We start from the raw sequence: 12,979 nt of genomic DNA on the forward strand, positions 1-12,979 counted from the left end.
TCCTCCCCCTCTCCTCCCCATCCTCCCCCTCTCCCCATCCTCCCCCTCTCCCCATCCTCACCCCCTCTCCCATCCTTTCCCCTTCACCCCATCCTCTCTCCCCTCCCCATCCTCTCTCCCCTCCCCATCCTCCCCTCTCCCCATCCTCTCCCCTTCACCCCATCCTCACCCCCTCTCCCATCCTTTCCCCTTCACCCCATCCTCTCTCCCCATCCTCTCTCCCCTCCCCATCCTCCCCTCTCCCCATCCTCTCCCCTTCACCCCATCCTCACCCCCTCTCCCATCCTCTCCCCTTCACCCCATCATCTCTCCCCTCCCCGTCCTCCCCTCTCCACCTCTCCCCATCCTCACCCCCTCTCCCATCCTTTCCCCTTCACCCCATCCTCTCTCCCCTCCCCATCCTCTCTCCCCTCCCCATCCTCCCCTCTCCCCATCCTCTCTCCCCTCCCCCATCCTCTCTCCCCTCCCCATCCTCCCCTCTCTCCCCTCCCCATCCTCCCCTCTCTCCATCCTCCCCTCCCCATCCTCTCCTCCCATCCTCCCCCTCTCCCCATCCTCTCTCCCCTCCCCATCCTTCCCTCTCCCCATCCTCTCTCCTCTCCCCATCCTCCCCTCTCCCCACCTTCCCCCTCTCTCCATCCTCACTCCTCTCCCCATCCTGACCCATTCTCCCCATCCTCCCCTCTCCCCATCCTCCCCTCTCCTCATCCTCCCCTCTCCCCATCCTCACCCACTCTCCCCATCCTCCCCTCTCCCCATCCTCTCTCCCCTCCCCATCCTCCCCTCTCCCCATCCTCTCTCCCCTCCCCATCCTCCCCTCTCCCCATCCTCTCTCCCCTCCCCATCCTCCCCTCTCTCCCCTCCCCATCCTCCCCTCTCTTCCCTCCCCATCCTCTCTCCCCTCCCCATCCTCCCCTCTCCCCATGCTCCCCTCTCCCCATCCTCCCCTCTCCCCATCCTCACTCCTCTCCCCATCCTGTCCCACACTCCCCCTCCTCCCCTCTCCCCATCCTCCCCTCTCCCCATCCTCCCCTCTCCCCATCCTCACCCCCTCCCCATCCTCTCTCCCCTCCCCATCCTCTTTCCTCTCCCCATCCTCCCCTCTCCCCATCCTCCCCTCTCCCCATCCTCCCCTCTCCCCATCCTCCCCTCTCTCCATCCTCACTCCTCTCCCCATCCTCCTACTCTCCCCATCCTCTCTCCCCTGCATATTCTTCTACCTCTCACCTCCTCTCCCCTCCCTATCTCCCCATCTTCTCCCCTCCCTATCTCCCCATCTTCTCCCCTCCGCATCTTTCTACCCCTCTCCCCCATTCTCTCCCTCCCCAACTCATTGTCTCTCCCTCTCCACCCCTCCTATTCTCTCCACCGCCTCATCCCCTCTCCTTGCCTCATCCCATGCCTCTACTCCCCTCCCATCTCCTCCCCTTTCGACCCCCCAATGCCCTTACCCCTTCTTCCCTCCCATCTCCTCTCCCCTTTCGACCCCCCAATGCCCTTACCCCCGCTTCCCTCCCATCTCCTCTCCCCTTTCGACCCCCAATGCCCATACCCCCTCTTCCCTCCCATCTCCTCCCCTTTCGACCCTCCAATGCCCTTACCCCTCTTCCCTCCCATCTCCTCTCCCCTTTCGCAGCCTAACACATCTCCGTTTTTTCTCTCCCCACTCTCCCTCGCTCCTCTCCTCCCTTCCTTTCACTTCATTACCCTCGTCTCTCCGCCCAGTTCTTGTTCTCCTTTTGTCTCCCTTCTAACCCCTTTCCGTCTCTCTTCCCTCCCGGCATCTTCGCATCTCTTTCCCCTCTCCCCTCTGTCTTGTCCCTCTCGTTATTCTCCGTCCGTCCACCCCTCTCTCTCCTCCCTCCGTTCTTCCACCTCCCCGTCCGTCTGCCATTGTCCTTCGCCCCCTTCTCCCGCAGCCCCGGGAGCCGCTGATGCGGCACATCTCCGTCTCCTCACAGATGTGCGGCCGACGCCGACCTGTTTACGGGCGGCTGCTGCATTGGCTCTGCCGTCCGCCTGAGCTCGGCGGGGGCGCGGTCTCGCCCTTCCTGCGGATCCACTCGCCTTATTGGCAGCCGTGCCCCTCCCTCCGCCCCCTCCCCACTCCCCTCCTCTTCCCTGCCTCCGCTCCACCATCCAGATACCGAGGCTCGGCGCTTCGGCACCAAGGACAGTGACCGGCTCCGCGTTGCCGCGATGTTGCTGCGGGTTGTCGCGCTGACATGCTGGCTGACGCCTCTCATCCGCGGCAATTTACCCGTCGACTGCGGGTTGGAAGGTAGGGAGGGCAGAGCCCGCCTGTGTCCCTCCGTCTGATCGGTAGGAGAAGCGGGATACCGGGGCTGTAACAACAATCCCAGAGCACGCAAACACACAGAGACCGACAGTCTCTCTCCGTTCACACACACACACCACACACACAGATAAAGGAATGGAAACGAGACACACTTCGACGGACAGATAGACGCACACCACCATACAAACGCACACAAACAAACAAGCACCTAGAGACGGGCAAACACACGCATCCTCAGACCGCGGTGGCCCCACCTGGTACGGAGTTATTTGGGACGGGGCGGCCGTATTGTTCTCCCGCTGTTTCCCGGGTCGGGGAGCGGGTGGCGGCTCGTGTTAACTGAACAGAGACCGCTCCCGAGCGCAAAGCCCTTGTTTTTGCCAAGTGATGCATCGAATGGCGGCGATGTTTCAGTCAGCGCTCACTGCCGCCCCTGCTCGCATCTCTGGACAGCCGGTACTCGGCGTTTTCCCTTCACATCGAGCTGGACGTGGGGCGTGAGAGCGCAGGGGCCGGGGAAGAGACCAGGATATAGTGCCTGTGTGTGTGTGTGTGTGTGTGTGTTGGAGACGGTGTATGTATGTGTTAGAGATTGTGTATATGTGTGTGTGTTAGAGATGGGGTGTTTGTATGTTGTGTGTATGTTACAGGTTGTGTGTGTGTGTGTGTGTGTGTGTGTGTGTTGGAGACGGTGTATGTATGTGTTAGAGATTGTGTATATGTGTGTGTGTTAGAGATGGGGTGTTTGTATGTTGTGTGTATGTTACAGGTTGTGTGTGTGTGTGTGTGTGTGTGTGTGTGTTGGAGACGGTGTATGTGTGTGTTAGAGATGGGTTGTGTGTGTGTTACAGGTTGTATATATGTATTAGAGATTGTGTGTGCGTGTGTTCTAGAGATTGTGTTGAAGCGGGACTGTATGTGATAAGGGACAGGACAGAGAGAGAATGAGAATTTGTATGTGCGTGTGATAAACTGGGAATGAGACAATGTGCTGGGGGAACTCAGCAGGTTCAGTGTCCGTACGGATGTTGCTTAACCTGCTGAATGCCTCCAACAGATTGCTGTCCCAGATTCCAGCATCCGGCATCCGCTGTCTCTTGTCTCTGTGACAGACTGTGTGTTTTCGGGAGGGGTAGATTCCTTGTGCGTGGGGATGTTGTGTCTCTACGTATACGTGGGGATGTGTTGCTGAGGGCGGTCTGTTTGGTGGGCTGTGGGATTGTGTTGGAGGGTGAGGAGACGAGTAGTCCCACATTGCCCTTTGTTTTGAGGTGAAAGGTGATGGGGTGGCAGGCGCTGTTGTGGCTGGGGACACCGTGTTAACACGGGGGAATTCTGTTTCAAGGCGGAACGTGTATCTTATAGCAGAGGGACTGTGCAGCGGGTCTGCATTGTTACCGGGGCTGCGATCATTTGGGTGGGGTCTGCTCTGTCTGGTGGGGGGAGACAAGGAGAGCCCGGATCACTGCCTGTTTATCTTCCTGTCAGTGACAGACGTCCCATCTGTTTCATCCCGTCATCTCCCTCCTTCGTCCTTTCGCCCCCTCCCTCCGACACCGCAGCTCCTGTCCAGCACCCGTTCTGCGACACTGCGGGAGGTGGCGGCGGAGCATCTCGGCGGCTGCGGAGGGACCCTGGTACTGGGCTGCAGCAGCAGGAGTTGGCGTCGGGCCATCCGCTGCGTGAAACAGGCCGGCCGCAGAGACGGGAAAAGCCGCAGGGAGGGGCAATGTACCGGAGGGCCCGACTCCTCGGATTCTTAAAATCCCCGCTCCATTGCTTAATATCCTCTCCGTCCCTCGCCCCTTATCCTCCTTTTCAATCCGTCTCTGTCTCCCGACACCCCCCCCCCAGCTATCCCGCTCTCTATTCTTCCCTTTCCCTCTTTCTGCCCCTCAGTGATCTCCACCTCTCTATTCTTGACTTGCTATTCCCTCCTCTCACTATCACCATCAAGCCTCCCATTCTCTCCTCTCGCTCACTGTTCCCATCTCTCCAACTTCCGCAACCCTCTCTCTCCCCTCCTCTCTCCCCCTCTCTCCCCTCTTCTCTCCCCTCTTCTCTCCCCTCCTCTCTCCCCTCTCTCCCCTCTCTCCCCCCTCTCTCTCCCCTCTCCCCTCCCCTCTCCCCTCCTCTCTCCCCTCTCTCCCCTCCGCTCTCCCCTCCTCTCTCTCCCCTCCTCTCTCCCCTCCTCTCTCCCCTCTTCTCTCCCCTCTTCTCTCCCCTCCTCTCTCCCCTCTCTCCCCTCTCTCCCCCCTCTCTCTCCCCTCTCCCCTCCCCTCTCCCCTCCTCTCTCCCCTCTCTCCCCTCCTCTCTCTCTGCTGCCACTCTCCAGAGCATCATTCTTCCCTCTCTCACCATCCATTTCATCCCACGACTCTCCTCTCTTTACTTTCCCCTCCGCCAGCTACCATTCTCTCCCACAACTCCCCACTCTCCCTTTTCTCTCACTTCTGTATCTACCCCCTCATCACCTTCTTTATCCCTACCTCTTTCCCATCTCTCCCCATCTCTCCCCCTCTCCCCACCCCTCTTCCCATCTCTCCCATCTCTGTTCTCAACACTCTCCCCATCTCTCTCCTCAGCCCTCCTCCATCTCTCCTCATCCCTCTTGCCATCTTTCCCCATCTCTCCCCATCTCTTTCTTCATCTCTCCCTCATCTCACTTCCCATCATTTACTCCATCTCTCTCTTCTCTCCTCTATTTCACACCATTCCCTTACACATCTTTCCTCTCTCCCTCTCTCCCCCATCACTCTCTTCCCCCATTAACCTCCTCCTCCCTGTATCCCCATTTACCCTGTTCCACTGTAACCTGTCCTCTTTTCCCCTTTCTCTATCTTCTCATCTCACCATCTCACCCACACTGATCTCCCAGCTTTAACCCCTTCTCTATCTCTACACCCCCCCTGCTCACCCCCCCCCCATAGCTTTTCTCTATCTTCTCTACTTCCTGCACTCTCTGTCGAGCTCGGACCCTCCCTCACCCTAATCTCATTGTACCTCTCCCCAATTTCTATACCCTTCCCTGGCCTACTCTAAACCCCCTCTCCCCCTTCCACTCTCCTCTCTCTACCTTTCCCCAACCGCTCCATTTCTCCCTCTACACCCTACCCCTCTCTACCTAGTCTTCCCACATGCCTCCTCCTCCCTCTATACCCTCCCACTCCCTGTCTCTCTCCATCTATTTCTCCCTCTATCCCATCCCTTCTCTCCCCACCTCTATCCCCTTCTCCCTCCACCTCTCTCGCCTCCTCGCTCTCCCCACCTCTATCCCCTTCTTTCTCCCTCCATCTCTATTACCTTTTCTCTATTCCCCATCTTTATCCCCTCTTCTCTCTCCCATCTCTCTCCTCCTCTCTCCTCTCCACCTCTATCCCCATTCTCCATATCCTCCAACTCTCTTCTCCCACCTCAATCCTTTCCTCTCCCTCCCCCACATCTAACCCCTCCTCTCTTCCCCCACCCCTATACCAACCTCTCTCTCCCCATCTCCCCCTCTCCCCTCCTCTATCTCTCCCACTATCTCCCCATCTCCATCTCCCCCTCTCCCCTCCTCTCTCTCCCCCACTATCTCCTCCTCTCTCCCCATCTCCATCTTCCCTCTCTCCATCTTTCCTCTCTCCCTTTCTCTCTCTCCTCCACTTCTATCCCCTCCTCTCTGGCCCACCTATCTCCACTCCACTTCTATACCCTCCTGTCTCTCCCTCTATCTGTCCCCACCTCTCTCCTCCAACTCTCCTCCCCTCTCTATTCCTCATCTCTGACCCCTCCTCTCTCTCATCTCCTCTCTCCCCTCCTCTCTCTCCCCTCCTCTCTCTCCCTCACCTCTATCCCAACCTCTCTCCACCGTCTCTATCCCCTCTTCTCTGCCCCACCGATCTCCCCTGCACTTCTATCCCCTCCTCTTTCTCCCCATCACCTTTTCTCTACCCCACCTCTATTGCTTCCTCTCCCCTCAACCTCTATACCCTCCTCTCTTTCCCCAACCCTAACTCCCTCCTCTCTCCCCATCTTCTATCCACTCCTCTCTCCCCCTATCTGTCCCCACCTGTCCTCTCTATTTCCCATCTCTGTCCCCTCCTCTCTCCTCTCCTCTGTCCCCAAACCTCTGTCACTTTCTCTCTACCCCCCACCTCTCCCCCACTTATCTGCCCTCCACCTCTATCCCCTGCTCTATCTCCCCCACTTCTATCCCAACCTTCCACACCCACCTCTATCTCCTCCTCCCTCTCCTCTCCATTCTCTCCCCTTCCCCTCCATCTCCCTCTCTCTCTCTCCCTCCCTTTCCTCCTCTTCTATATGGCCTCTCCCTTCTGCTTCCATCTCAGTCTCTCTCCCTTCCCTCCTCTTCTCTATCCCTTCACTTCCCCCATCTCTTTCTCTCCCTTTACCCTTCTCCTCCCTTCCCCCCTCCCTCTTCCCTCCCCCTCTATCCCCTCTCCCTTCCCCTCCACCTCACTCCCTCTTCCCTTCCTCTCTCCCTTACCCCCTCCGCCTCTCTCCCTCCTCCTCTATCCCCTCTTCCTCTTCCCTCCTCCTCTATCCCCTTTCCCTTACCCCCTCCGCCTCTCTCCTTCCCTTCCCTCTCTATCCCCTCTCCCTCTTCCCTCCCCTCTATCCCCTTTCCCTTCCCCCTCTGCCTCTCTCCCCTCCTCCTCTATCCCCTCTTCCTCTTCCCTCCTCCTCTATCCCCTCTCCCCCTTCCCTCCCCTCTATCCCCTTTCCCTTCCCCCTCTGCCTCTCTCCCCTCCTCCTCTATCCCCTCTCCCACTTACCTCCCCCTCTATCCCCTTTCCCTTACCCCCTCCGCCTCTCTCCTTCCCTTCCCCCTCTATCCCCTCTCCCTCTTCCCTCCCCTCTCCCTTCCCCCTCCATCTCTCTCCCCTTCTCACCCACTTCTCTTCAACATATGCTCAACTCCACTCTCTTACTCTTGTCCCTGCTCTCCTGCCGCTGCACCTCCCTATCTCTCATTTCGTCTCTCCCCGTCCCCCTCTCTATTCCCCCACTTTCATCTGTTCTTCTCGGCAATTATTTCCATTGCTCCCACCCCTTGCTATCCCCACACTACCCCTTTGCCTGTCCGTCCCTCTCTTCCCCTCTCCTACTCTCTTTCCACCCTGTTCTTTCTCCTCCTTCACTCGTGCACTCTCTTTGTACCTCCCACTTCCATTTATTTTCTGCCTTACCTCCTCTTCCTATCCCTCCTCCGCTCTTTACCCAGCACGGCCTCTCCCTTGCCCTCTTCTCCCTCTCCCTCTCCCCCTCACACCTTCCTCATCTCGTGCTTTCCCTCTCTCCCTAATCTCTCACTCTCTCAGCATCACACCTCCTCCTCTTCCCTCTCTTTCCCTGTCTGTCTCTCCCTCGCTCTCTTTTGTCTTTCCTCCCTCACTCACTCTCCCACCTCTGTCCCCTCTACCCTTCTTCACCCTCCCTTGAACCTTCTCCTCTCTCTCCTCCCCCAGATACCTTCTTCTGTTTGTCCCCCTTCCCTGTCTCTCTCATCTCCCACTCTCACTTTTTCTAAATATTCTTCCCTCCCACCTACTTCCACCCCCCTTTTACTCTGTCGCCCCCCCCCACCCCCAGGGCTGACATTGTGTCTGTTGCTCTCTCTCCCCAGAGGCCGAGTTGCTGTGCCCAGTCACCAAGGACGAGAAGGTACAGGAGCGCGGCACAGTGACCCTGCGTTGTACGGTCCAGGAGAACGACAACTCCTCCCTGCAGTGGTCGAACCCTACCCAGCAGACCCTCTACTTCGATGACAAGAAAGGTGGGAGGGGAGAGGGGCGTGATGGTGGGGAGAAGGGCACTGAGAGCTGGGAGGGAGGATGCGGGTGAGGGGATGGCGAAGAGGCGGAGGGAGGGGGTGAGCGGATGAACCACGGGCAGGATAGCGCACAAGGAGCTAGAGTCTCTTCCAGGCCCCTCCCCAACTTCCAACTATCCATGTTTCCCTTGGATCTCTGAAGATGTAAACCTATGGCATACACACCACACTACAGAAACTCTCCCCTCCCCATTCCCTTCCTCTTCCCCTACCCACCCCTCCTCTTTCCTCCCTGTCCTCTATTTCCTCTCCCTCCCCATCTACCTTCACCTTCCTCCCCTTTTCCTTCCACCGTCTTCCTCATCCCCTCCGTACTCTCCACCGTCCTTACTTCCTGTTTCCCCCACCTCCCTTTCCCTGCTCTTCCTCCCTTCCTCTCTTCCTCAGTCCCACCCTTCCTCCCTCCTCCCTGACTCCTCCACCAACATCTTGTGCAATTGTCCCATCTCTTCTACCAAATGCCCCACCGGAGGAGGGCAGGATTGCTGTGTGTCTTTTTCATCATGTTGTTGACGCGTGTCACCACTTCCAGGAAGCTGTGAAGTTTCAGTTCAAGATCCACCTCCTGAATGTCCTGCCATTTACTGTATACATTATTCATACATTTACATCTCAAACATCAACGCCTTGCAGACTAAACTCCATCTGCCATTTCTCTGCCCACATTTCCAACTCATCTGCATCCCTTAATAATCTTCCTCAACATTCACAATTCCTCAATTTGTGTGTCATTAATCAGCCCATCTGCATTTTCATCCAGTCATTTATATATATCACTAATAACAGAGGCCCCAGCATAGGTCCCTACAGAACAACACCAATCACAGACAGTATAGCAGCCCTCCACTACTATCCCCTCTCTTCTATTTGGAATCCATTCTGTCAAGTTTCAACTCCATGCACCTCAATCTTCTAGATGAGCCTACCAGGAGGGAACTTGTCCAACGCCTTCCTTAAAGTCCATCTAGACAACATCCACTGCCCTACCCTCATCGATCACCTCCCCAAAAAAAGCAATCAAACGTGATAGACAGGACATCTACACTGTGTCCCTAATATGCCTGTGATGTGGGTTTATCTTATCCTGAAGAATCATGAGTAGCTTTCCTACCACTGCTGTTCGACTCACTGGCCTATATTGTCCAGGTTTGTTGTTATTGCTTTTCTTAAGCAAAGAAACAACGCTGGCTATTCTCCGGTCCTCTGGGGCCTCATCTGTTGTTACAAGGATATCTGTCAAGGTCCCAGCAGTCAGTGACGTGGGATAGATCCCATCAGGCATTTACCTTAATAAACTTCAATAGATGTTAACACTTCTTCCTATTGATATCAACATGTCCTGGAAATCACCATACCCCTCCCTGGTCTCACTAATCTCTAAGACCTTCTCCTGGGTGAATACTGATGGGTAGCCCTCAATTAGGACCTCAGCCACATCCTCTGGCCCCAGACATTAATTCCCTCTTTTGTTCTTGAGTGGTCCTACCCTCTCCCTAGTTACCTACTTCTTTTTAATATACATATACAGTTAAATATCTTGGGATTCTCTGTTATTTTAGTTGCTAAGAACATTTTATGTCTCCTTTTATCCCTCCCAATTCCCTGATTAATTTCTCGCCTGCTTTTCAAGGGCCCTGTCTGGTTTCAGCTTCCTAAACCTTACATGTGCTTCCTTTTCTCTCGACATCCAAGGTTTCTGATCTTGTCGTCTTTGTCTTTCTTCCTCACAGGAACACACAGGTCTGAAATTCTGACCAACTGTCCTTTAAACATCTCTCACATCAGATGTGAACTTACCCAATAAAATCTTCTCCCAATCTACTTTGCTCTGCTCCTGCCTGATACTGTGGTGATTAGCCTTTCCCCACTTTAACACTACCCCCCCCCGAGGCCCAGCCTTATCCTTATCCAAAACTATGTGAAGACCTAGTACAACTCTTTCTGAAATACTCACCCACTAAATCTCCAATTACCTGGTTACCTGGTCAGGCTCATTTCCCAGTATGGCCCTTTCCCTGGTTGTATTACCTGCATACTGATTCAAGAAGTTCTCCTAAATGCACCTAACAAATTCTGCCCCATCTAAGCCTTTGGTATTAAGGCAGCTCCAGTCCTTATTGGGGAAGTTAAGGTCACCCACCTGAATTACCTTATTGTTTTTGTCCTTCCCATGATCTGCCTACTACCGGGGTAGTGGAGGTATAATTTGTCCATTTGTGCTGATCACCCCATCCTTGACTAAGCTGTTCCACCGTGAACACTATCTGTTACGAGTCAACATGATACTTTCAGATCAGGTCATGCATAGCACGTACCTCCGCCGCACTGCTCCAGTGTGTTTCTGGGGTACTGACCCTTGAGCCTGTTATCGCTGAGCAGCAGTGAACCATCTGATTGGCCTGTCAGAGTTCTCTTTGGGAACTAGTTGACTTGATCAGCATTTCTGATCTGGCTATTGTTCACGATTGCACTTAATAAAAAAAAACCTATTCCCTTGTCTCCCACTGGTTATTGGGAGGCCTATAGTATATGCCCATCGGAGTATACATACCTTTCTTATTCCCGAGCTTGACCCATTTTACCTCACTGGACAAGTTGTCTGGGCTGTCCACTCTGACTGCAGTTGTGACTTTCTCCCCGATCAATAGAGCAGCTCTCCACCTCATTACATCTCTCTCTGTCTCATTTGAATCCTGGACCATTGGGCTGCTGGTCTGGCCCTTCCCCCAACAAAGTATCTGTAATGACCACAAAACCAGGCCAATAAGTACTGACTTACATGACATTTTGTTTTGCAGCAGCAGTATAAATAACTACAAACTACAAAACTCAATAGTGCAAAAAGGAAAGGAATGGCAAGGGAGTGTTCATGGACTGTTCAGAAATCTGATGGAGAAGGGGAAGAAGCTCTTCCTAAATCATTGAGTTTGGAATGCCCAAGAGAGGGAATTTGTGCTACGCCTATGAGATATCTTTTTAGAGCAGTTTGTGGTTGAGCCCACTAAGGGTATGGCAATTCTGGATTGGGTGTTATGTAATGATCCAGATTTAATTAGGGAGCTTAAGGTAAAGGGACCCTTAGGAGGCAGTGATCATAATATGCTGGGCTTCACCAAATAGTTTGAGAAGGAAAAGCTAAAATCAGATGTATCAGTATTATAGTGGAGTAAAGGGAATACTGTATAGAGGCATGAGAAAGGAGCGGGCTAAAGTTTATTGAAAGGGAACACTAGCAGGGGTGATGGCAGAACAGCAGTGGTTGCAGTTCCCGAGGGAAATTTGGAAGATGCAGGAAAGATACATCCCAACAACGAAGAAGTATTCTAAAGCGAGGTTGAGGCAACCGTGCCTGGGAAGGGAAGTCAAAGACAGCATAAAAGCAAAAGAGAGAGCACATAATACAGCAAACATTAGTGGGAAGGTAGAGGATTAGGAAGCTTTAAAAACCAACAGAAAGCAACTAAACAGCCATAATGACAGAAAACATGGAACATGAAGGTAAGTTAGCCTCCAACCTGATGGCATGAACATCGACTTCTCTAACTTCCGCTAATGCCCCACCTCCCCCTCGTACCCCATCTGTTACTTATTTTTATACACACATTCTTTCTCTCACTCTCCTTTTTCTCCCTCTGTCCCTCTGAATATACCCCTTGCCCATCCTCTGGGTTCCCCCCCCCTTGTCTTTCTTCCCGGACCTCCTGTCCCATGATCCTCTCGTATCCCCTTTTGCCAATCACCTGTCCAGCTCTTGGCTCCATCCCTCCCCCTCCTGTCTTCTCCTATCATTTTGGATCTCCCCCTCCCCCTCCAACTTTCAAATCCCTTACTCACTCTTCCTTCAGTTAGTCCTGACGAAGGGTCTCGGCCTGAAACGTCGACTGCACCTCTTCCTAGAGATGCTGCCTGGCCTACTGCGTTCACCAGCAACTTTTATGTGTGTTGCTTGAATTTCCAGCATCTGCAGAATTCCTGTCATTTGCGTTTATAGGCCAGTTAGCCTGATTTCAATGGTTGGAAAGATGCTGGAGTCCATTATTAAGGATGCGGTTTCAGAGTACTTGGAGGCATAAGACAAAATAGGATAAAGTCAGCATGGATTTTTCAAGGGGAAATATTGCCTGACTAATCTGTCAGAATTCTTTGAGGATATTTCGGGCAAGATAGACAACGAAGAATCAGTGGATGTCATTTATTTGAATTTTCAGAAGGCCTTCGACAAGGTGCCGCACATGAGGCTCTATAACAAGATAAGAGCCCATGGTATTACAAGAAAGGTATGAGCATGGATAGAAGATTGGTTGACTGGTAGGAGGCAAAGAATGAGAATAAAGAGAGCCAGTGACTAGTGGTGTTCCACAGGGGTCAGTGTTGGGACCACGCTTTTCACCTTGTATGTCAATGATTTGGATGAAGGAATTGATGCATTTGTGGCAAAGTTTGTAGATGATATGAAGACAGGTGGAGGGACAGGTAGTGATGAGGAAGTAGAGAGGCTACAGAAGGACAGATAGACAGGGGGAATGGGCAAGGATGTGGCAGATGGAATAGAGTGCCGGAAGTGCAAGGTCATGCAATTTGGCAGGAGGAATAAATTAAAAACATGGACTATCTTCTAAAAGGGGAGAAAATTCAAAAATCAGAGGCGCAAAGGTATTTGTGAGTCCTTGTGCAGGATTCCATAAAGATTAATTTGCAGGTTGAGTTAGTGGTAAGGAAGGCAAATGCAATGTTAGCATTCATTTTCAGAGGACTGGAATACAAGTGCAACGATATAATAAGCTGAGGTTTTATAAGTCATTGGTCAGATTGCACCTGGAGTATCGTGAGCAGATTTGGGCCTC

At 53.5% G+C, this 12,979-nt stretch overlaps 1 protein-coding gene across 1 annotated transcript in view; it reads left to right on the forward strand.

The window, feature by feature from the left end:
* The first annotated feature begins 2,110 nt into the window (after positions 1-2,110).
* The window catches only part of LOC134341275 (cell adhesion molecule 3-like), a 51,137-nt gene continuing 40,268 nt past the window's right edge, over positions 2,111-12,979 (forward strand). The window contains exons 1-2 of the mRNA XM_063039138.1: positions 2,111-2,281; positions 7,929-8,078. Of these exons, the coding sequence (XP_062895208.1) occupies positions 2,200-2,281; positions 7,929-8,078 (232 nt within the window). The 5' untranslated portion in view covers positions 2,111-2,199. The remainder of the gene's footprint in view (positions 2,282-7,928; positions 8,079-12,979) is intronic.

The sequence above is a fragment of the Mobula hypostoma genome (genome assembly GCF_963921235.1).
Source record: "Mobula hypostoma chromosome 13 unlocalized genomic scaffold, sMobHyp1.1 SUPER_13_unloc_1, whole genome shotgun sequence".
NCBI classification, from domain to species: domain Eukaryota; kingdom Metazoa; phylum Chordata; class Chondrichthyes; order Myliobatiformes; family Myliobatidae; genus Mobula; species Mobula hypostoma.